The sequence below is a fragment of the Gadus morhua genome, chromosome 8 (genome assembly GCF_902167405.1).
Source record: "Gadus morhua chromosome 8, gadMor3.0, whole genome shotgun sequence".
In the NCBI taxonomy this organism is placed as follows: Eukaryota; Metazoa; Chordata; class Actinopteri; order Gadiformes; family Gadidae; genus Gadus; species Gadus morhua.
The window spans coordinates 8,647,866-8,668,902 of record NC_044055.1 but is presented as its reverse complement, the minus strand read 5'-3'; the positions used below and the strand labels follow the sequence as shown (position 1 = coordinate 8,668,902).

The following is a 21,037-nucleotide window of genomic DNA, read 5'->3' as shown; positions in this document are numbered from 1 at the left end:
TTAGTCTGGCCTAGCCATACTTTCTGGTCTTCTTTAATTAATTGTGATGTACTACAGACATTTTTGTAAACTTTTAAATATTATTTTCTTTTTTATTCCGTATGATACTAATACAATGACTATTCTTTTCATGTTGTCTAGCCTATATTTGGTTGAGCATTATAGTAATCATTAAAATGACAGACATACAAATTGTAATTGGCCTAAATGAAACAGATACAATATTGCATCCCTACAGGCCTACAGTAGAACTACGGCAAACACACACAAACGTAGCATGGCTATAGCATTTTCCGTTTAAAAAGCAAGATGCAAACAATACCAAATAAAAGATTAAATTAAAACTGCTATGAATATTCTTAAGAAACATATGATAATGAAAGAATGCACAATAACAACTATTTCCAACTTGGTTTTACCTCGGCCGCTGGAGTAGTGCTACAACATGTGATCTGGGTCACATGACAGAGCGTGACGCGCTATCGGTCAGCTGTCTTGTTCGCCGAATGAAGCCAAACTGTGTGTGAGTATGGGACATATGTCTCTCTTTTGCTCTCCTTTATGATTTACTAGTGAAATTACGGTTCGCATGTATGCCCGTGTATGTATATTGACATTGTGTTTTAATTAGACATCGACGCTGTAGGTTTAGCAGCACCTAGCCTGTGAACTCAGCCTTGCTATGCAGGTTAGCAGCAGGTCTTATGATTATTTCTATCGCCATCGTTGGGTAACCCACCGTCCCTAAGCGATCTAACGTATTTCACATAAACCCACTAGAGAGTCACACTGGTGCGACGTTACTATGTGAAATGCTGCATTATTTCGTTGTGCGACAGGACTGTGTCAAGTCGTGACATTGGCTCTGTTAGCATGACCTAAAATCAAATATCTCTGAACTTAGCTAGCAGTACACACGGATCATTCATCACACCCCCCTGGCTGTTATTTTTGTACAGAATGAAAAACTATTAGCGTTCAAATGTAATTCCTTAGCCACTCCTTCACATTGCACGGTTTTAATTTGGTGATGTATTTATATAGGGGCCAGTCCTATGTGGTAAGCTATTCGCCAGAACCACTTGGACATTATTTATTAAGGCTCTTTTCTATATATTAGATCTTCATCATGCAAATACTTTGCTTATATTGCATATATTACAAACAGTTCATGGGATTTGGATCCAAGTTCTTTGCACGAGATGCCATGATGAATACAGTGGACCTAGAATACTACCTTGGATTTATCGTTCTTGTTGCTGAATCCACCTAGGTGAAGTCCCATTTTAAACTAGACCCAGACTGCTAGATCAACTAAGACAAGATGGACATCCGAGGTGCTGTGGACGCGGCGGTCCCGACCAACATCATCGCTGCCAAGGCAGCAGAGGTTCGGGCCAATCAGGTCAACTGGCAGTCCTACCTCCAGTAAGTAGAAACCAGTAGCCTATACTGTTCCACATAGCATGGTCATTTGTTTGTGTTTAACTCATGTTGGCGTTGAAATATTTCATGAAAACCTCAATTTCATCTTCTTTATTCCATGAAGTTTATCAGGCTATAGGTATATAGTTTTCTCCCCGCCAAAGCCAGTCAGATTTGTGCTTGAGTTTTGATGGCTCACATTCACCTCCCTGCACACAGTCAACCCTAAAGGGGAAGCTAATGAAAAGGGGCAACAAATAGCTTGTTGTGAGCAGTAAACAACTAGGTGTCTGCCTCAAAATATGCTTGACACTTTAGCCAGTAGGAGCTCCGCTTTGAGCAAGTGACTTTCCAGTTGTTAGGCCATCTCCCTTCTGAAGGGCTGGTTCCCATTTTCTCTGCTGTTTAGCATGGCTGATTGAAGTACACACAGTCTTGTTACATGGTGTCCTTCTCTGACTATGGTTCAGTTTTTCTCAGTCTGTGCCTGGTGACTCACTGTCCCAATGCTAATGGTGTGTTCCTCAATCCTCCGACGCCAGACTTCTGAGCCGAAAGTTGAAGATCTCCCAGATTTCTTGCGTCATTTCTCAGAGGCACATCCCCTTTTTGTCTTCTTCTTTTGGAATTCTGAGAGTAGACTGAGAGCAGTGATGATGACTCTCTCAACAAAATGGCTGCGCCTGTGAAGAGATTTATTTTCTTTGTATTTGTACCACGTTGGTCATTTTAATGTTGATTTTAAATGCTCTTACACACTTGATTACATTGCTACTTTATTCCGGTCACATACATTGCATGGTCTTGCTGTGCGTGCAATACAACGTAAAGTTGTTTTCGGGCTGGTTTGCTAAAGAGGCTTACGTAGCTTTCAATAAACAACGACTAGCCAGTCACAATCACAAAGACGAACAGGAACGCTATAAATGCTCCGAGACCGGAAATTACGTCAAAAGTATAACTCGGAAGGCTGGCGTCAGAGGATTCAGGAAAGCACCATTAACACTTCTTCATTTTGGCTGTACAGGCATCCATGTGGTTTCCAAGCAGAATACAAGGACATTTAGGAATTGATTGTTTTATTTTATCCATGTGAGAAAATAATGGAAAGGTATTTTATTTCATTGAAATATTCAATCCACTCTTAAAGAGCCTTCATATGAAATAAGGTTACATAAATAGAGAAATGGTTGCCTAGATGCCATTAACTCAACAGAAACAAAATATTATATAAATTAAAATACATTTGACACTTCTATCGCATATTCCATTTGACCTTCCCTGGCTTTGAAATCCTACATCCTAGGATTCCTATTGCTCATTCATTTAACCCTCAAGAAGACAAGCAGGAAGAAAAAAAAATGTGTTAAAATGAGATAACTGAGCTGCTGAAGTGTATTTCAAAGCGACGTTCACCATTTATGATCACAGCGAATCACAACATTAAGACTTGTATTTCGCCTTGTCTAATAACATAGGCCTTATTGCAATCGGCAAATAACTTATTACATATAAGGGGAGGTGGCTACAAGGGAAAACATCTGGATATTTAGGAAGCAGCCAAGAGCTAACAACTAATGGAATGCTGCCTCTGTGTCTTTCTTTGAGAGGAAATCGTGAGATATTCACAGCAATTATAGAGTGGCTGTTAATGTACATGTGTCTTTTTGAAGTATATTTTCATCTGTATAGATGATCTTGCTTGGCAATTTATCAGCTATTACAATTGGCATAACACATTGAATTGTGAGATAGCAATAGTAAATTGTCAATGTATATGTGTAACGTAACTTTGTATCAAAGCTCTAAATCAGTTTATGCTTGATCCATCTGACATTTTTGTTGGCAATATTGTTTTCTCACAGGGGTCAGATGATTTCTGCAGAAGACTGTGAGTTCATCAAGAAGTTTGAGGTGGCTCACTCTGAGGAGAAGCAGACCATCCTGACAAATGAAGGCCATCAGGTTCTGTGAATATTTCTTAATTATCTCTATTCTCTAATTCTCATATTTGCCTTCTATATTGTTGAATTTGGTCTTTCTATTTACCCATCCAAAGAGTTTGCCCACAGAATGTTACACCTTGACTATGACCAACCATCCCGGTTTCTGAGATAGTTTCTCGAGCAAGATATATATTACTTTATCTCTTGCTAACTAAGTTTTCTTCATATTGTACATTTAAACCTGCACTATGTTACTTTTCTACTGCAGCTGTTTACTCAATTAAAAACACTCTGTACTGGGAGCTTTCTCAAGAATAAAATGTGCCCATCCAGGAGTCAATCCAATCAGGGATTCTTTCTCTATAAAGGGTTTCATTCTGGTCCACGATCTCAGACTACAGTAACCGTAGCTACAACTCAACCACTAGAGGTTGCTAATGGTTAAACATACTGCAGATTTAAAATTGTTAGTCATTCTTCACACCAGAGACACCTCGCTTACATACAACAGCATACCAGTAACTTATGTCACTATTCCTGACCAATCCATGTTATTCTTGCACCTGTTGACCTTCGAATAAACCCTGCAATACGTGCACAATGGCATTAAAATGCATGCTTGTATTCCAGCTCATTTTGTTTTTCCTCCTATGTGCTCAGTGTGCCAAGACCTTCCTAAACCTGATGGCTCATATATCCAAGGAGCAAACAGTCCAGTACATCCTAACCTTGATCGATGACACCCTGCAGGTAAACACAAACATCACTTAATGCTTTGTGACCTACAGCACCACACTCTCGCTTGACCAAAGGTCTCTGATAGGGTCTCTGTTTCTTTGGCTTTATGCACTTTGCAGCTCGTTCTTGTAGCTCAATGTATTGATACTTGATACTTGATATCAGATTTATGTGATGCAGGTTGAATATACGTATGACTGTATAACTACATGGCAGTTTGCATTCCTACTGAAAATAATGTATTGGTAAAACATGGCATATTACAGTCACGGTGATAACTAATTTAATATAGCAGATTACACCTTGTGTCAGAGTTGGGTTAGCGCTTTGAAGTCCACAGACCTATACGTTTGTTGGCCTTTGATTTATGTGGATGGCTTGATGTGTGTGTGAGAGAAACCTAAATTATTACTATTCGAAACAGTCAAGCGCTTTTATTTCGTCTATTGTGCGATAGAATGATAAAATCCGACATGAAAAAGGCACTGTCAGCCCTCGGGCCCCTAGAGACAAAAGATGACATCCTTTTGAGATCATATTCTATTGAAGTTCATAAATAAGTGTTTTGGCAGGCCTAGCCGAGTGGAACTATCCGTGGTATTGGAAGGGGGATTCAATTATAGTATGTTTTATTTTGTTGATCCTGATCGAAGCCCCTATTTCTGCATGAGTAAAGTTCAAGACAGGCTGTAGGAGTAATAATATTGCGCTCGGCTACTTGATGAGTAAAATTAGTGAGTTCTGAAATCCTTGATCTTATTTTCATGAATAAAAGCGTTTTTGTTTTTTTTCACAAATCGCCACCTGTGCACACACACACACAAGCCTTCTTAATGTCCTCAGGAAAACCATCAGAGGGTGAACATCTTCTTCGACTACGCCAAGAAGACCAAGAACACGGCCTGGTCCTACTTTCTGCCCATGCTCAACCGCCAGGACCTCTTCACCGTCCACATGGTGAGTCAGGGCCCTCGCCACGGCCCTTCCACGGTGCTATGGGCCCCACCACGGGGTTGTGGGCCCCAGCATGGTGCTGTGCTGGGCCGTGAGATAGCTGTTGATGTCTGTGAGATGGCTGTTGATGTCTGAGGTCTGTCACACGCACACACAGACACGCACCCGCAAGCACCCGTATGCACGCACACAATCACACAGAAAGAAGAACCATTAATGAGTGAGATGCAGAATTATATCACACGTTCCTACCTATGATGGTGAACTAAAGTGATGTGTGTAATACATATCTGACTCATTCTTTCTCCGAAACTACTGACGTGGTCCACATGAGATACATTTTCAGTTTAGCTGATTCAATACTGACGACCATGTTATATCTGGTTCATATCAAATAATGAGTGGATATCGCTAATGAGATTCATGCTCAATATGCCAAAATCAGCCAACCTCAGGATTAAGTTGAAATGAGCTCTCTGCTCAACTTATGCTTGTGACGGGAAGGGGGCTTGGCAGTTTCAAATGTGCATGCCAAGGTTATGCCATCATCTGAGTGTGACATTGAGACACTCTGGCTGGTGAGCTGAGGGAATTGCAAATTTTGGTGTTGTGATTGGATTCATCTAGCTGGGTCTCGCAATGCTAGAATGCAGCAGTAATTAAAAAGATTCAGAAATGTTTTGCCCACTCCTCTTCTCTGCAATGAACCGTTTCCAATCATGAAATAATTAATTCAACTATCAATAATTCCTCGCAAATCAGACTCCCCCATTTTCGTCGAAAAAACTGGCAATTAGATTCCCTCATGACAGATCTTTGAACCACGAGAGAGCCAACCTCACAGCCCCAATGCAAGTGATGGGGAGAGGCCGGCACCCATGCAGCTCAAACAACGTTACCAGATGGCACCCCGCAGCCCCACGCATACTGCCCCCATACTGCTTCTCCCGCCATGCAGACACTTTTTACTTTTTCCTAATAACGGCCCCCAGAAGTCCCACCACTCATACAGGATCATTCCATGAAAAACAAACCTTTTTCATGGAATGATTCATTTTATTGTAATGAGGCCCCTGTTTATCTTTGAATACTTGTGGGTCAATTTGCCCTCAGCTGAAGTTGTGCCTGTAGCACAACCTGTAGCTTCTGCCTGCATGGAGCCTGAGGGGAGATCACAGGAAGCCCTCGGCTTCTGTTTTGCAGCAGAATTGCAATTTGCTGGCGGAATTAGTAGGTGCAGGCAGCGTAGAGGACGAGAGGTGATTTGCATGTTGATGGGGGTCGTGGCTTTTCACTCTTCCTTTATTCCTTATTTTGTCATGCAAAAATGAGGTCTGTAGGGTGACCTTGTGAATCGTTCGGACTCCCAGCTGTAGTCAATTCCCCCTTGGTTAAATATAATATACGCATACAATTTAAATGCATGTTTATATTTGTGTTGTTTAGCGTGGTAGGAAAAGTGTCATTCGTTATGTGGTTTCAGAAGCTGCTTTTTGTCAATATAAAGTCTAAATTGTCAAGACTTAGTATTGTGTCGTACTCTGGCAGTCAAACTGTTTATCATGTTTAAATGTTTTCATTGGTTGATGTTGGGTCCTCTCCCTTTTTTCTATAGGCTGCAAGGATCATTGCAAAGCTGGCAGCCTGGGGTCGTGAACTTATGGAGGGCAGTGACCTCAACTACTACTTCAACTGGATCAAAACTCAGCTCAGTTCCCAGGTAAATGCAGAGCCATGGGATTTGAGTGGGATCCTAACTTTTTACGAACAGCCTATGATTAAGAAAGCAGACCACAATATGAAACGGTATTTTCAATCATTGAATTCCTTAGTCATCTTTACAACCAGCCAAAAAAGGATGTTGACTCATTTAATTTTGTATCATGCCTCAACTTCACTGCAGTTTGAATTATCAGAGGACCTTCACTATGTATTTAAAGTTTGGATGAATAAATCTTTATTTGTTTTGTACGTAACATCATATTTCTACATGCAGCAAGCTTCCTATTTAGAGGGATATCGTTGTCTTTTAAGCTGATAGCGGTAGAAACAATCCTACGCCACTTTAGAAATATAAACATGAAGATCAGCCCTGGCTTGTTGTGATGCGTTTTTTGTTTTGATGTCTGATAGGTTTCAATTATGAAGCACTTTGCAACACACTGGTGTGGAGGATGAGAAAATACTTAAAAGGGGATTTGTCTTTTGCTTTTACCTAGTAATCATAAATCGGCCTATTTATTTCCCCCAAAGCATCATGTATCCTTTGTTTCCCTGAAAGGCACCGGGGGGGGGGGGGGGGTTATTTATTTATTATTTATTTATTTATTTAATGTGTCTTATATAAGCAGCGGCACTGCTGCTGAAAGTGGTGAGATGTATGAGCCATCTCTGTTTTGTATCTCCTGGTAGAACCTTCATGGTACAGGTCCTGAATCAGGCCTTGGCGCAGGGACTATTTCCCCCAGTGAAGTGAGTATGAATGGAGTAGGTCACCTTAAGAGGCCCGGATGCTCCCCCCCCCCCCCCCTCTGCCCCATGACCTCGATGGGGAGGGGGGGTCTGTGCAAGCTGGCTTCTGTGGGCTCTCTTCTACCTTCTCTACACTCTCTCTCACCCTCCCATCCGGTCATTACCACTTCATTCTTCTCACTTGTATCTCCCTCCAGCTGCTTTTCCTTTTGGAGCCCCAGGCTTAAGTGAACCACATGTAGGGTACGGCACAATCCCTGCCAAAAAATCGTGAGCAACAATTACTTTGCGAGCGTGCGCAAATCACACTGCCGCGTGCCCGATGTGAGCCCTTCTAGTGCATCCCTGCGTGGTATTTCTCAGCCCGCCAGAGCAATGATATACCCTGCGAAAAGAAAATCATTCATTGAGCGCGCACATGGAGTGAAGCACCAAGAAACTGCGACCCCCTTGCACGCAAATGATGACTTTGCCCTCGTGCTCTAGCAAAAATGCTAGTATATTTGTTCTGAATAAACAAAAAGGTTAGAGCACCCAATCCCACTTAGGGATACAAAACAATTGCCATTGTCAGCTCCGCCCACTCAGTGCTAAAAGGAAAACCTGTGCGAGCACAAAAAATATCAGAGCGAGCAGGAAAACAATTTTGAGCACGAGAGCAACGACAGCATTTGTGCCTATGGCGGAGTCGGTTGTGTGCTGCTTCACTTCGTTTTTCTGCATGCTTGATGAATGATTTCCTCTTTGCAGGCTTTACGATCACTCCCGCGGGCAGAGAATTACCCCGCGCGAATACAGGGAAAAGTGCTCTCCATAATGGTGTGCACGGATTTGTCAGATGTGCGTGTGCAATTAGCGGAGCGTTTTATTTTTTTTTGCCAATGATCTAGTGCAGCAGTACTGCTTTAGTCTGCCAGATACAGTGTGGAAGTATCCATTAAGACAGCATGGTGTTGGCTGCCACCGGTTAGGCTGTGGTGCCCAAGTGCAAATTGCATGTCTTTAAGCAAGTGCTCCCTAATGCTTAATTGCCTATAGTGCATGCAGGGACCCCACTTTGGCCCAGAAATACACGTAACACTCGACACGGGAGAAGCATTCGCCGCTGCAACGGCACCAGTAGTCTCTTTTCATAGGTCTTTTAAGACGGCATTGATTTCCTGTACAGCTGATATCCCAAAAACCTGCTGAAGCCACGTAATCAACTTTGCGCTCTCTCTCACTCTTTCTTTTCTCTAACCAGTTTCTCCTCCTTATAGCCCTCCTTCCTTTTCCCTTTTCCGCCTGCCAGACCCAAGTTGTGTGCACATTAATCTAAGCCTTTCTCTCTTCTCAAGCTGCTCTACTCTAATCTCACGTACCATTCACGTTTTCTCTTCCTGCTCAGGTGTGCTGGGACTTCCTCCTTCCCCACACTCTCTCGTTTCTCTTTTGTGTGTATCTGCGTCCGTCTGTGTGTGTGTGTGTGTGCGTGCGCAATCTAGCATGTGTCTACCCCTGGGCGCATGTGCAATGCCTTGTGTCAGGTCGGAGGTGGGAATGCCTTTCACAGACACGGTCTTAATCACTTTGTGCTGTCTCTGCCTGATATCCACCTCACCCCTTTCTCTGGAATGGTCTTGCTCTGTCGATACTAAACCTTTTACCACTATCACGTTCTGCCCGTCTCCCGCAAAGGCAACTCCGCCTAGCCCATCCCTTCTAAGTGTGTGTGTGTGTGTGTGTGTGTGTGTGTGTGTGTGTGTGTGTGTGTGTGTGTGTGTGTGTGTGTGTGTGTGTGTGTGTGTGTGTGTGTGTGTGTGTGTGTGTGTGTGTGTGTGTGTGTTGCAGAGCTCCCAGTATGTCCAGTGTGTGGCCGGGTGCTTGCAGCTCATGCTCAGGATCAACGAGTACAGGTTCGCCTGGGTGGAGGCTGACGGTGTAAACTGGTGAGCGCTACAGTTTGAAGCCTTCAGCAGCCGACCCTCATTGTTACTGTGGAGTTGGGTATTACAGAGAGTGTGTGCGGTGGGCCTCAGGATAAATGTCAAGCGTTTCCGTGATTGACATAGCACTTGCCCTTCTTTTGAAAGGGTGTTTGTATTAGTTGTACAGGTAGTCAAATATCATTCATGCATACGCTATGCGTAAGACTTAAACTTTTTGCACATGCATTGTGCAGGTGAATCAATAGCATTTTAAATTGAATTCCAGTTACTGAAAGGATAAAAGGAAACGAGCTTTAGGTACATTTCACGGAGCGTTAAATTGGGTTCACCCTCTCTATCCTTTTTTTTTTATAATTTTCTTGCCGTGTGTGTGTGTGTGCGTGTGCGTGTGTGCGCCTTCTCTCTCCCCCCGTCAGCATCACGGCCGTGCTGAGCAACAAGTGTGGCTTCCAGCTGCAGTACCAGATGATCTTCTGCGTGTGGCTGCTGGCCTTCAGCCCCCAGCTCTGCGAGCAGCTCCGGCGCTACAACGTGGTGCCGGCGCTCTCCGACATCCTGCAGGAGTCTGTCAAGGAGAAGGTCACCCGGATCATCCTGGCCGCCTTCCGGGTAAGGCGCCCGTCTATCCCAAATATCACTCTTTCAAGATGGAGCGGGCATGTTAAGTCAAAGTCAAAGTCAGCTTTAGTGTCAATTTCATCACATGTACCAGACATACAAAGGAATCAAAAGACGTTTCTCAGTATCCCGCTAGTACAGGGGTCTTCAACGTTTTCCAGGCCAAGGACCCCCAAACTGATGGAGAGCTGGAGTGGGGACCCCCTACTTATATATTGTATAAAATTGTGTTTTATATTAAACTGGTCCTATAGTGCCATGTATAAATGTACCTTGTTATTTTACATTCAATACTAAGACATTCAAATAATACCCAGGTTCATATATTCATGTTTTTATTTTAAACATGCGCAACGTACAGTGAGTAGGGTGGCCATGCCACTGCCATTCATAAACATAACATAACATAATAAACTGATACCTGCCAAGATCAACAATGTCGGTCAATTGCATGTAATCATGCATAAAAGCTATTCAAATGGACATTTTTACAACATTAATGTGGAAACGAAAATTAGTGATGTCTTTCACTGTCTTTGTTAACACTCCGCGAGTAGTCCGGTAATTTATCTACCCCAGCGTGTCTGGTTGCTAAGCAACGTCAACGTCTTTGGCAGACTATTTCTCTGCTCTCGCCCAACAGTCTTCGCTGCTTACTCTCATCCAAATACGTATTGTTTGTGGCGGAGGAGGGGGTAGATATAAAGACCGGACGAGAAACTGACGTCAATGTGCTGTCCTTCATCGTAATTGAACGAGCAGGCAGGGCTCTCATTAAAATCAAATGCATAAAAATGTCGCAGCCAGCCCAGATGTGTCAGGTGTGCGCAAAAGACCGTACGTTCGAACGTACGCTTACTACTTTAGTAAATGCCATATATATATATAGTACATTCGGATCGCATTATAGGAAAAGATCTATTCCGATTAGAAATTGGATCAAAAGTGTCTACGTAAACACGGCTAGTGTGTTGGATTCATGTTAACCAAAACTTGCGCGACCCCCCCCCCCCCCCCCCCCCCAGTACCTCTGCGGACCCCCTAGGGGTCGCGGATCCCCTGTTGAAGACCTCTGCACTAGTATATATATGTCGGGGATATGGTTGGGTCTTAATGCGTCTGGTAAATGGACTAAATGGACTGCATTTAAATAGTGCTTTTTTAACCAGTGGCCACTCAAAGCGCTTCACAATATTATCCAACATTCACCCATTCATGCACACATTCACACACCGACGGCGGTGTAAGGCATGCAAGGCTACAGCAAGCGCGTCGGGAGCAGTTAGGGTGAGGTGTCCAGCTCATGGACACATAGACACTCGTTTGTTGGCGGTTGAGACGTTTGTTTGCAGAACACGAAGTGATGGGTCACGAGTAAGTCGTGCTTTTGTGTCAATATTCGTGCTCTGCATGTTTTGTTTCTAATTATCCTTCACTCTCATCACAGCAAATTCAGTCCGTGATGAACTCGTTTCGTAACAAAGTGAGGCCGACCGTGAAGAGGCACAGCCACATAAACAGACATTAATGCAATTTTATGGTGATGTTGCGTCTTTCTGCGACGCATGGACACGGCTCAGGTAGTCTGTTGGGCATTAAGTGTAGTCCTAAAAGCAGTGCTCCGTTCCCCGCTCGGCTATTTGCAGATAATTAATTCTCCCTTTCCGTGCCTCTTGTCAGGAATATATTAGAGGCCATGGCACAATTCGTCTCTTTCTGCTAAATGGATATTTTATTTGCTTATTTGATGTCCAAGACTGAAAACGTGGGCAATCAAAATAGCGACAAAAGATGTCAGTATAAGCTGTGAATGAGAGGTTTTCATTTTTTGTTTTTGTTTTGAAGAACAGGATTTGTGTAAAAGAATTCCAGCGTTGTTTTTTTTTTCCTTTTTTGATTATTACATTTTCGACGATGACTACAGGCTGGTTTCGATGTCTGTTGCTCAGCACAGCTCAGTGCCCCTTTGTGACTCAGCTAAGTTAAACACTTCCAAGGTTTGGTGCTGTTTCACGCACCAGCTCCCAACGCTGTGACCAGCTGCGTAACTATACATCACATCATTCCATCAGAGTGGTTATTTTATACAAAGTACTATATCCGGTTTTTAAGAGAGGGTTTCGATTTAAAGGTTGTATCAGCGATGTTTGGCGCCGTCACTTCTGTTGGTATTTGAAGTAAGATCCCAAACAACCAGAGCCAGCTCGCCCTTCCCTTACGTGTTTCGTGCATCCAGTAAAAACAATCATGAACTGGATTGTTATAGACCCCCCTCTTCTTCTTTGTTATAGCCTACATTTATTGCAAATAATTTTTTTTTGGAATAAGTGAGTGCATGTTTGATCGATCGTCATTAAAGCTGACTTGATACGAATGTAGCAACTAAATTATTAAACTAGTTATCAGATGCAGCCTTGTGTGGTTGCTATAGAAACGAGTTACCTACAGCTGAGCTAACGTTATTCACCGTAGTTCTAAAGGGAACTACTTTTCGAGGGAGATGAACTTAAACAGAGTATACATTTAATAAGCATGCAATACGAATAAGGGAAAGGCTAATTATTAAAGTATTTGAATTGTTTTATGTTGGCCGGCGAGAAGTAGAGTAAACGGAATAATCACCTCAAGGCAGGGCAATAAACAGTTTGATGTGCCCGGCTCGTGGAAGGTAAGCCGTCCACGAGCCGGGCATATCAAACTGTTTATTGCCCTGCCTCTCTGTGATTATTCCTTACATATTTCCAAAAGTTGGTCCTGCTTTTGGTAGTCTTGTCTTTTGGAGGGTGTAATTGCTTTGGGTCTAATCAGCATGCCATATCAGAACCCTCCGCTCCCCACTGCTAAATGACTGATTTATGTTGATTGTAGTACTTCGGGTGTATTTCAAGGTTTCGCACACAATTATTGAGAATGCAATGATTAAAAGAAATCATATCCAGTTTCCTAACTCCAAATCCAATCCTCTAGTATGTACCGTTCATGTCGTTAAAAACTTAAATATGAATTTTAATCTGCCTCCGGTCTGCAGTGTCTAGTGCGTCCTTAAAGGTCCCATGACATGCTATTTTATGTATTCTTTAATATAGGTATTAGTGGGCAACTAACACAGTATTCAAAGACGTTCCTGAAATTCAGCCGTGGTGCAGAGTTACAGCCACTCCGAGCCAGTCGCACATTGAGCTTCCCCCAAATGCGCTGTTTCGGTGGGCGTGTCAAGGAGGAGGGTGGGGGTGTGGCCCTGAGCAGCTTGCAGCCAGGGACGGTACCATGCGCTCTGTTTACAGTGGATGTATCGCAATGGCGAGGCGCACACAGCCTTTAGCCGTGTTCTGTAAATATTCTAGAACACACGGGAGTCCTGGAGCTCTATATCTAAATATTATCATATAGCCTACACAGATATCTATATCATATAATACATATTATCACGGCCAAAAGCTGTGTGAGCCGATATTCCGACGTTCCTGGTTCTTCAACGTCCACATCAATGTGAATACACACACTGTAACGCAAGTGTTTCTTGTCGGTTCTTTGACGTGTCTTGTATTTCTACAACGAGACTGTCGTGGGGGTTATCTGAGCCATGGTTGAGAAGGAATTGGGGGAAAGGAACTTTGGTTTGACTCGCTGAAGTAGGCTACATGAACTGCGACATGCCGCGAGGCACCATCGCCCGGCAGCGGGCAGCCGGCAGCAGGCAGCGCGCAGTTCAGTCGACTTCAGGTTGATGTGAAAGTGGAAGAACCAGAGACGTCGCAGAACCCGTCAAAGTCGTTTGTGATTCATAATATCGTCTGGAGGCGCACACAATATGTTATATGATATAGATATCTATGTATTATATGATATTATTTAGATATAGAGCTCCAGGACTGTAACGCAAGTGTTGTACACTTCCTTGTTATTTGGATAACCGTTCTGCTGTTGGTGTGATGGCGCATAACGCGTCGGACTCTCGTCTCTGGTATTTCTACAACGAGACTCGTATTGGGGGTTATCTCAGCCAAAGTTGAGAATGAATTGGGGGGAAGGAACTTTGGCTTTGACTCCCTCAAGAACATGAACCACGACATGGAGGAGAAAGGGATTGTTGGCGGCGAATGTCTCCCGCTTGAGCCCCGCTGAGGGACCACCGCCGGAGGCGGAGGTGCCTAAGCGCTGCCCGGCAAAGATCCCTTTCTCCTCCTTGTCGTGGTTCATGTTCTTGACTTGAGGGAGTCGAAGCCAAAGTTCTTTCCCCCCAATTCATTCTCAACCTTGGCTGAGATAACCCCCAATACGAGTCTCGTTGTAGAAATACCAGAGACGAGAGTCCGACGCGTTATGCGCCAAATAACAAGGAAGTGTACAACACTTGCGTTACAGTCCTGGAGCTCTATATCTAAATAATATCATATAATACATAGATATCTATATCATATAATATATTGTGTGCGCCTCCAGACGATATTATGAATCACAAACGACTTTGTCGGGTTCTGCGACGTCTCTGGTTCTTCCACTTTCACATCAACCTGAAGTCGACTGAACCGCGCGCTGCCTGCTGCCAGCTGCCCGCTGCCGGGCGATGGTGCCTCGCGGCAACCGGCGGCATGTCGCAGTTCATGTACTTCAGCGAGTCAAACCAAAGTTCCTTTCCCCCAATTCCTTCTCAAACATGGCTCAGATAACCCCCACGACAGTCTCGTTGTGGAAATACAAGACACGTCAAAGAACCGACAAGAAACACTTGCGTTACAGTGTGTGTATTCACACACACACATGTGGCGCTCGCACGGTCGAGTCTCATTGGCGGGCCAACGTCTCTGGGCGGGCCAGGCAGAGTAAGGGGAGGAGCCGAGATTCCTCATGACGTCATGAGCACAGACATTCCAAATCAGCGCGCTTGAGCCTCCGTTTTTTCAAAGGCGAGCAGAACAGCTAGTGCTCGTTTTACACCAAACGCAAGTTTTAGCCACTGGGGGACCATAGGCAGGCTAGGGGAACTCATATTTATGTTAGAAAACCTCCCAAAGTGAGATTTTCATGTCATTGGACCTTTAACAGCAGAGGGTGTGAGCTTTTATAATGCAGTTTCATCATAGCTCTGCCCGGAGTGGTGGTTTTCATTCTCTGCCGTTGCTTAGTCTATCTGACTCTTTGTGTCTGTGTTGAATGCTCGAAACACCAGCCGGGCTCCTGAAGAGCCATGGAATCTGCATACAATGAGGCAACTGCAAGCATATTCCCCCTAGTGCATTCAACTCTTGCTTTTTTTTTTTCTGTTTTCAGTCTTACAAATACAAATGTTGTTTTGGAGGCATGAATCATAATAGGGCATATTTTTTAAATATACCTTTTTATTCTCTGCACTGTGAGAAAACATCTATATTTATGTCTTTGTATTTCGACACTTTCAATCCCACTCACAGTTCTATGTTTTTTCTGAATGGTAAATGGACTGCATTTCTATAGTGCTTTTATCCAAAGCGCTTTACAATATTGCCACAATATTGAAACTCATGCACACATTCACACACCGACGACGGAGTCAACCATGCTAGGCGACAGCCAGATCGTCGGGGCCAGTTAGGGTTAGGTGCCTTGCTCAGGGACACCTCCGATACTAGGAGGAGCCGGGGATCGAACTAGCGACCTTGCGGTGACCAGTCATATCCGCTCTACCTCCCTGAGCTACCGCCGCTGAACTCTGAACTCTCAGACTTTTACAGAGTTGGTTCATTATAGCATTTGTATCGTTTTGTAGTGACTGACTTCTGAGCGCGCTCCCTCCCAGAACGTGCTGGAGAAGTCCGGCGAGAAGGAGACCCGCCAGGAGTACGCCCTGGCCATGATCCAGTGCAAGGTCCTCAAGCAGCTGGAGAACCTGGACCAGCAGAAGTACGACGACGAGGACATCTCGGAGGACATCAAGTTCCTCCTGGAGAAGCTGGGAGAGAGCGTGCAGGACCTCAGGTGACCGTCAGACCCCTGGCTCAGACCCCTCCGTGGCTCTCACTCCGCCAGTCGTCCTCTGCAGCCCTTGGGTTGCTCTGTCATAACCAATAGGCTCTTCTTTGAGACTTGGGTTTGATGCTTGTTTTTTTTTTTTTGGTATTAATATTATATTTTAATTGTTATTTAACTTCTTGGGGGTTTTATGCAATTTCTAAGATTGTATAAGCTTCCCTTTGTCTTGAATTTAGTGTGACTATTTTTAAAACTTCTAGATTAGTAGTTTTAATCTGTTGTTTTAAAGGTGCAGTGTGTGGACTTGGGTGGCATCTAGCAGTGAGGTTTAGGATTTCAACCACCTAAATTATAGGCGGTTGAAAACGGCTCCTTTTAACAATAACAAGTGGGCTCTATGAGACTCGTGTGCACCATTCCTTCCTCACCTCTCTGTTCTGTATTTGTTTTTCTATCCGTTAGCTCGTTTGACGAGTACAGCTCGGAGCTGAAGTCGGGTCGTCTTGAGTGGAGCCCGGTGCACAAGTCTGAGAAGTTCTGGCGGGAGAACGCCGTCCGCCTGAACGAGAAGAACTACGAGCTCCTCAAGTAAGCTTACTTGTATTGCTCGTAGAACAAGTGACCCCCTTTTGTTTCAATTTGGGAGGTGTCGTGTCACAACTTCCATCTAGCCGACATTAAACCATAGCCTAATAATATTTCCTTCATATGACCGGTGTGTAGTTGAACAGTTGGCTGTTTCAATGAGACATGGCAGGAGTATTGCTTTTCAGCCAAACCCTACCTGTAGAGCTACGGCTACAATGCAGAGACAATGCCCTGGCCTTGCCAGCGGCTAGCTGGTCCAGATGAAACTATTTCATCAAGCAGAAAATTCCATTAACACAAGATCTCTGGCTGGAAAACAAATCAGTTTGGGGACTAGGGGGGCGGGGGACTATGACAACGGCCCCTAGGTGATGGAAGAACACTCCGTCTCTCTCTCTTGTCTTTAGTGTCTGTCTCTCTCTCTCTCTCTCTCTCTCTCTCTCTCTCTCTCTCTCTCTCTCTCTCTCTCTCTCTCTCTCTCTCTCTCTCTCTCTCTCTCTCTCTCTCTCTCTCTCTCTCTCTCTCTCTCTCTCTCTCTCTCTCTCTCTCTCTCTCTCTCTCTCTCTCTCTCTCTCTCTCTCTCTCTCTCTCTCTCTCTCTCTCTCTCTCTCTCTCTCTCTCTCTCTGTGTGTGTGTGATTTGTATATGGCTGTCTCTCTGTGTCTCCGAGCACCTATTGATCCGTCTGATTTATCTTGTATGTGACCAGAGTTTGATGAGAGGATTGTGTTTAGCATGGCTCTACTGATGAACACCTCTCCGTCAGGATCCTCACCCGGCTGCTGGAGGTGTCTGACGACCCCCAGGTCATCGCCGTGGCAGCCCACGACGTCGGGGAGTACGTGCGCCACTACCCACGTGGGAAACGGTACTGTTTTCTAGTTTCAGCAGTGGTACCCCATTATCACTCCTACTTTACTCGTACAAGAGTTTCATCACCGCTCCATCCTAAAGAGGCCTGCCCGACCCTCGCCCTATTGTCAGGGCTTTTTTCTAAGTGTCAAAGAAAAGTTTGAGGCAAATTTCATTGAAAAATATTGCACACGGAAAGACCGGCACGAAAGGTTTAGTCGTCTCGAAAATCAATTGTCCAAGAGAAATCAATCACGGAAATAAGAATATCGCCGTTGCGCAACGATATCCTCAATTGGCTGAGCGGTGGTTTCATGACGACGATCCGACCTTGGAGATCTCCTTCTCAGTGTCTTTGTGCAGACACTGCAGAGCAGTGTTGCTCTCTCCCGGCCCACACCCGAAAAGTTTCCCATCATCAACCTATGACAGACTTTACCGTACACCGTCGTCCAGACAGGGCATCACATGTGTCCACCTCTCTCTCTCTCTCTGTCTGTCTCTCTCTCTCTCTCTCTCTCTCTCTGTCTCACTGTCCGTCTCACTGTCTCTCTCTCTTGTCCCCCCCCCCCCCCCCCCCCCCCCCCCTCCCCTGTGCAGAGTGATCGAGCAGCTGGGAGGGAAGCAGCTGGTGATGAATCACATGCACCATGAGGACCAGCTCGTCCGCTACAACGCCTTGCTGGCCGTGCAGAAGCTGATGGTCCACAACTGGTATGTACTGTTATGTTGTGGGAGCTGCTATGTACAATGATTGTGGGGATATTAAGGATGTAATGTTTGTGGTATGTATGTGAGGATCACTGGTTTGCATGCATGTATGTGGGGGTAACTGTTTATTATTTTTGTTTGAATTGACTTGATTTTATGTGCCTTTTTCTTTCTTGAGTTGGTTTCCTGCCTCCGGGAAACTATTTGTTTTAGCCCCAGAAAGCCGCTCACCGCACGGTGCCACTGTTAAGGGAATAATCTCATTGGGATGCAGGCCATGGCCTTCTCACTCGAGCAAAGGCCTGTTTTCCATTTGTTCCCTTTGAACCGTTGGTTCAAGATAACAATTACCAAGGGATAGGAGAAAGTCAGGTGGTACTTCCTGATAAAGTTTTCCTCAAAACAAAAGCCCTGTTCTACAAAGAAGAAATACAGTCCCTGCTTCTCTTAGACTATGAAAGCTGAGCCACCCCAGTAGAGGATATGTGTAAAGTATCGACGTCCGTTGTAAACACATATACCTCCCTCGACAAACTCTCAAGGATGCTTGAAAATCGATGGAAGAATTTCTATTATTTCCTCACATTGCAGAGATTAAAAGTTATTTTTTTTAGTACGAGTCATAAGTGGCCATGGAGTGATTGAATTGCAGGGCGTCCAACACTGCAGCATGTAACCAATAACGAGTGAAAATTAAATACAGATATATAGATAACAGAGACACTTAAAATGCAGCGCAGGTGTTCAAACTAGGAGCTCTTCTGCCATGCACGATGTGCCTGCATACATATCTGAAACTACGAGATAGATATTCAGTATTTATGGATATTGATTCATAAAATGAATGAATTCTTTATTCCTCATATGATCGTTTTCCTGCTGAGCTGAGCCTTTAACCGACCGCATGTCAAATGGACTGACAGGGCAACATAACGTCCATGTGGAAACTTTGAACGCTATGCCATCATTGATGGATATGAAGTGCAGGATCGATGGAATGATTGATTGCATGTCGAATATCGATCTTCTCTCTAAATGCTCAAATTGAGTCACTCCTTTTGTTATTATTGTTTTCAACCTTGTTTTCTCCATTAAGCGGGGTTTGAGCTGACTACTCGAGATCATTTCAGTTCTTGCCAGTTTCCCCCCCCTCAGCACGACGCAGAACACCTTGCTCACCATTTCACCTTGTGTGGGCTGTTGCTGCTTCTGAAAGGCTCCTCTGATGCTCCTTATTATAAAGGATGCCGATGCCATGACAACTGTAGACGGTGAATGTCTGAATTGAATGGCTATTGTGAACCATCATCATGTCTTTTTCGAGCAGCCTCCAAGGAGAAAGTTTTAATTTTTTAAACTTTTATGATTAAGTTTTATGTGCTTAATTGTTGTGGTCGGCAATGAACCTGGTGGGCTGCTTAAAGGCCAGGGGGTCAATTGGGGAGAAAACAGTTCTCGTTTCAGTTTATGTCCTTGGTCTGAATCTTCTCAAATTGGTTTGAAAAGGAAAATACTTTCACGAGATTTTTGTGATTTAATTGTTCAACGTTAATGGTAAATCGTTTGCCTTGAAAGCTGTGATCTTGGGTTTGTACGTGTGTTGATTGCGATTTCTCTCAAAACTCTGAACTAGGTAGAAGTGAAAAGCTCTTGACCTGGTCTCAGCTCTATGTATTATCCCATTAAGGCCATAGTGCCCAAATTAAAATCAATTAGAAAAATAACCCAACGCGAAAGAGTGGTTGTCTTTGTCATACCTTGTCGTGTTCCAAGGTTTTTCTGAGTCTTTTAAATGTAATATCTCTTGTACCTTGGGGTTTTATAGTAATGATTGTATGATTATTAATAATTAGACCATTTAACTGACTCTCATTCGCCCCGCAGCACATAATACAAAAAAAAACAAGGTCCATGTATTCTATTCTGTGCTATGCTTGTGTGAGCCTTTCGAAAATCATGGAAAAAAACATAACTTTAGCCTTTATTGACCTTTTATATTTTAAGATGGCAGATCTGTAAATGTCATATATAGGATACCTAGCAATGTGACATTTAGGCATGATCCCATTTTATAATCTCAAGGCTAAAACGCTTTGCAAATATCATCCGATATTCTATTTTAAACTAATTTGATGGGCAATTGAATTTCTTTGTCATTTCAAATATTGTGTTTGCCTCTTCAAACCATATATCTGCAAATATATTGACATTTGCAAATATTCTTTATCTTTTTGTAATTCATCGAAACGTGCAACATCTCGGTGCAGAGGTAGAACCACCAGTCCCTCTACTCGTGTGTTACATCCCATTACTTATGCACGTTGTTGTTGTTGTCTTTCCCTAACAGGGAGTACTTGGGCAAACAACTGCAGTCCAGCGATCAGCAGCAAGCCCAAGCCGTGGCAGCGAGGAGCTGAGTCAACGGTCGCCATGGATATTTATGCGTAGGGGCGTCCGCGGATGACTGTGTTTCTGTGTATGTGAAGAGCCCTCGCTGTCGTCGTAATAAGCAACCGTTTATTCATTCCATTTCGTGTGGGGACAGGCAGGGGAAAGGGGGGAGCACCGCGCCTCTCTCTCTCTCTCTCCCTCTCCCCGCCCGACCCGTCTCTCTGGGCTCTGGTTTCTGGATGTCAGCTCCCCTCGTGCTATGTGTTGTGCAGTGATTGAAGTAGCACTCGATGTCTGTGATTATCTTAAAATGGTTAAAAAGAGTTATTTAAGTCTTGTGTATATTTGTGTGCGTTCATTACAATAAAGAAGCTTCTATGGTGTGTTTGCGTTTTTGTTTAGACTGACACAGCTAGTGAAAGTGAAAGTTGCTTTCGCTATCTCTGATCCTCAAAGATACAGCGG

At 44.0% G+C, this 21,037-nt stretch overlaps 1 protein-coding gene across 3 annotated transcripts; it reads left to right on the top strand.

The window, feature by feature from the left end:
* Positions 1 to 423: 423 nt before the first annotated feature.
* atp6v1h (ATPase H+ transporting V1 subunit H) lies at positions 424 to 20,955 on the top strand. Of its 3 annotated transcripts, none has more exons than XM_030364773.1 (14): positions 424 to 523; positions 1,274 to 1,428; positions 3,291 to 3,390; positions 4,032 to 4,121; positions 4,953 to 5,066; positions 6,679 to 6,783; positions 7,476 to 7,535; positions 9,366 to 9,463; positions 9,880 to 10,072; positions 15,858 to 16,036; positions 16,493 to 16,618; positions 17,385 to 17,486; positions 18,071 to 18,184; positions 20,529 to 20,955. In XM_030364773.1, the coding sequence occupies exons 2-14, from the start codon at positions 1,325 to 1,327 to the stop codon at positions 20,596 to 20,598; spliced, it is 1,455 nt and encodes a 484-aa protein (XP_030220633.1). In that variant the 5' UTR covers positions 424 to 523; positions 1,274 to 1,324; the 3' UTR covers positions 20,599 to 20,955. The 3 variants fall into 3 exon arrangements, with proteins under 3 accessions (XP_030220633.1, XP_030220635.1, XP_030220634.1); XM_030364774.1 differs by lacking the exon at positions 424 to 523 and adding an exon at positions 586 to 688; XM_030364775.1 differs by lacking the exon at positions 7,476 to 7,535.
* The last annotated feature ends 82 nt before the right edge of the window (positions 20,956 to 21,037 follow it).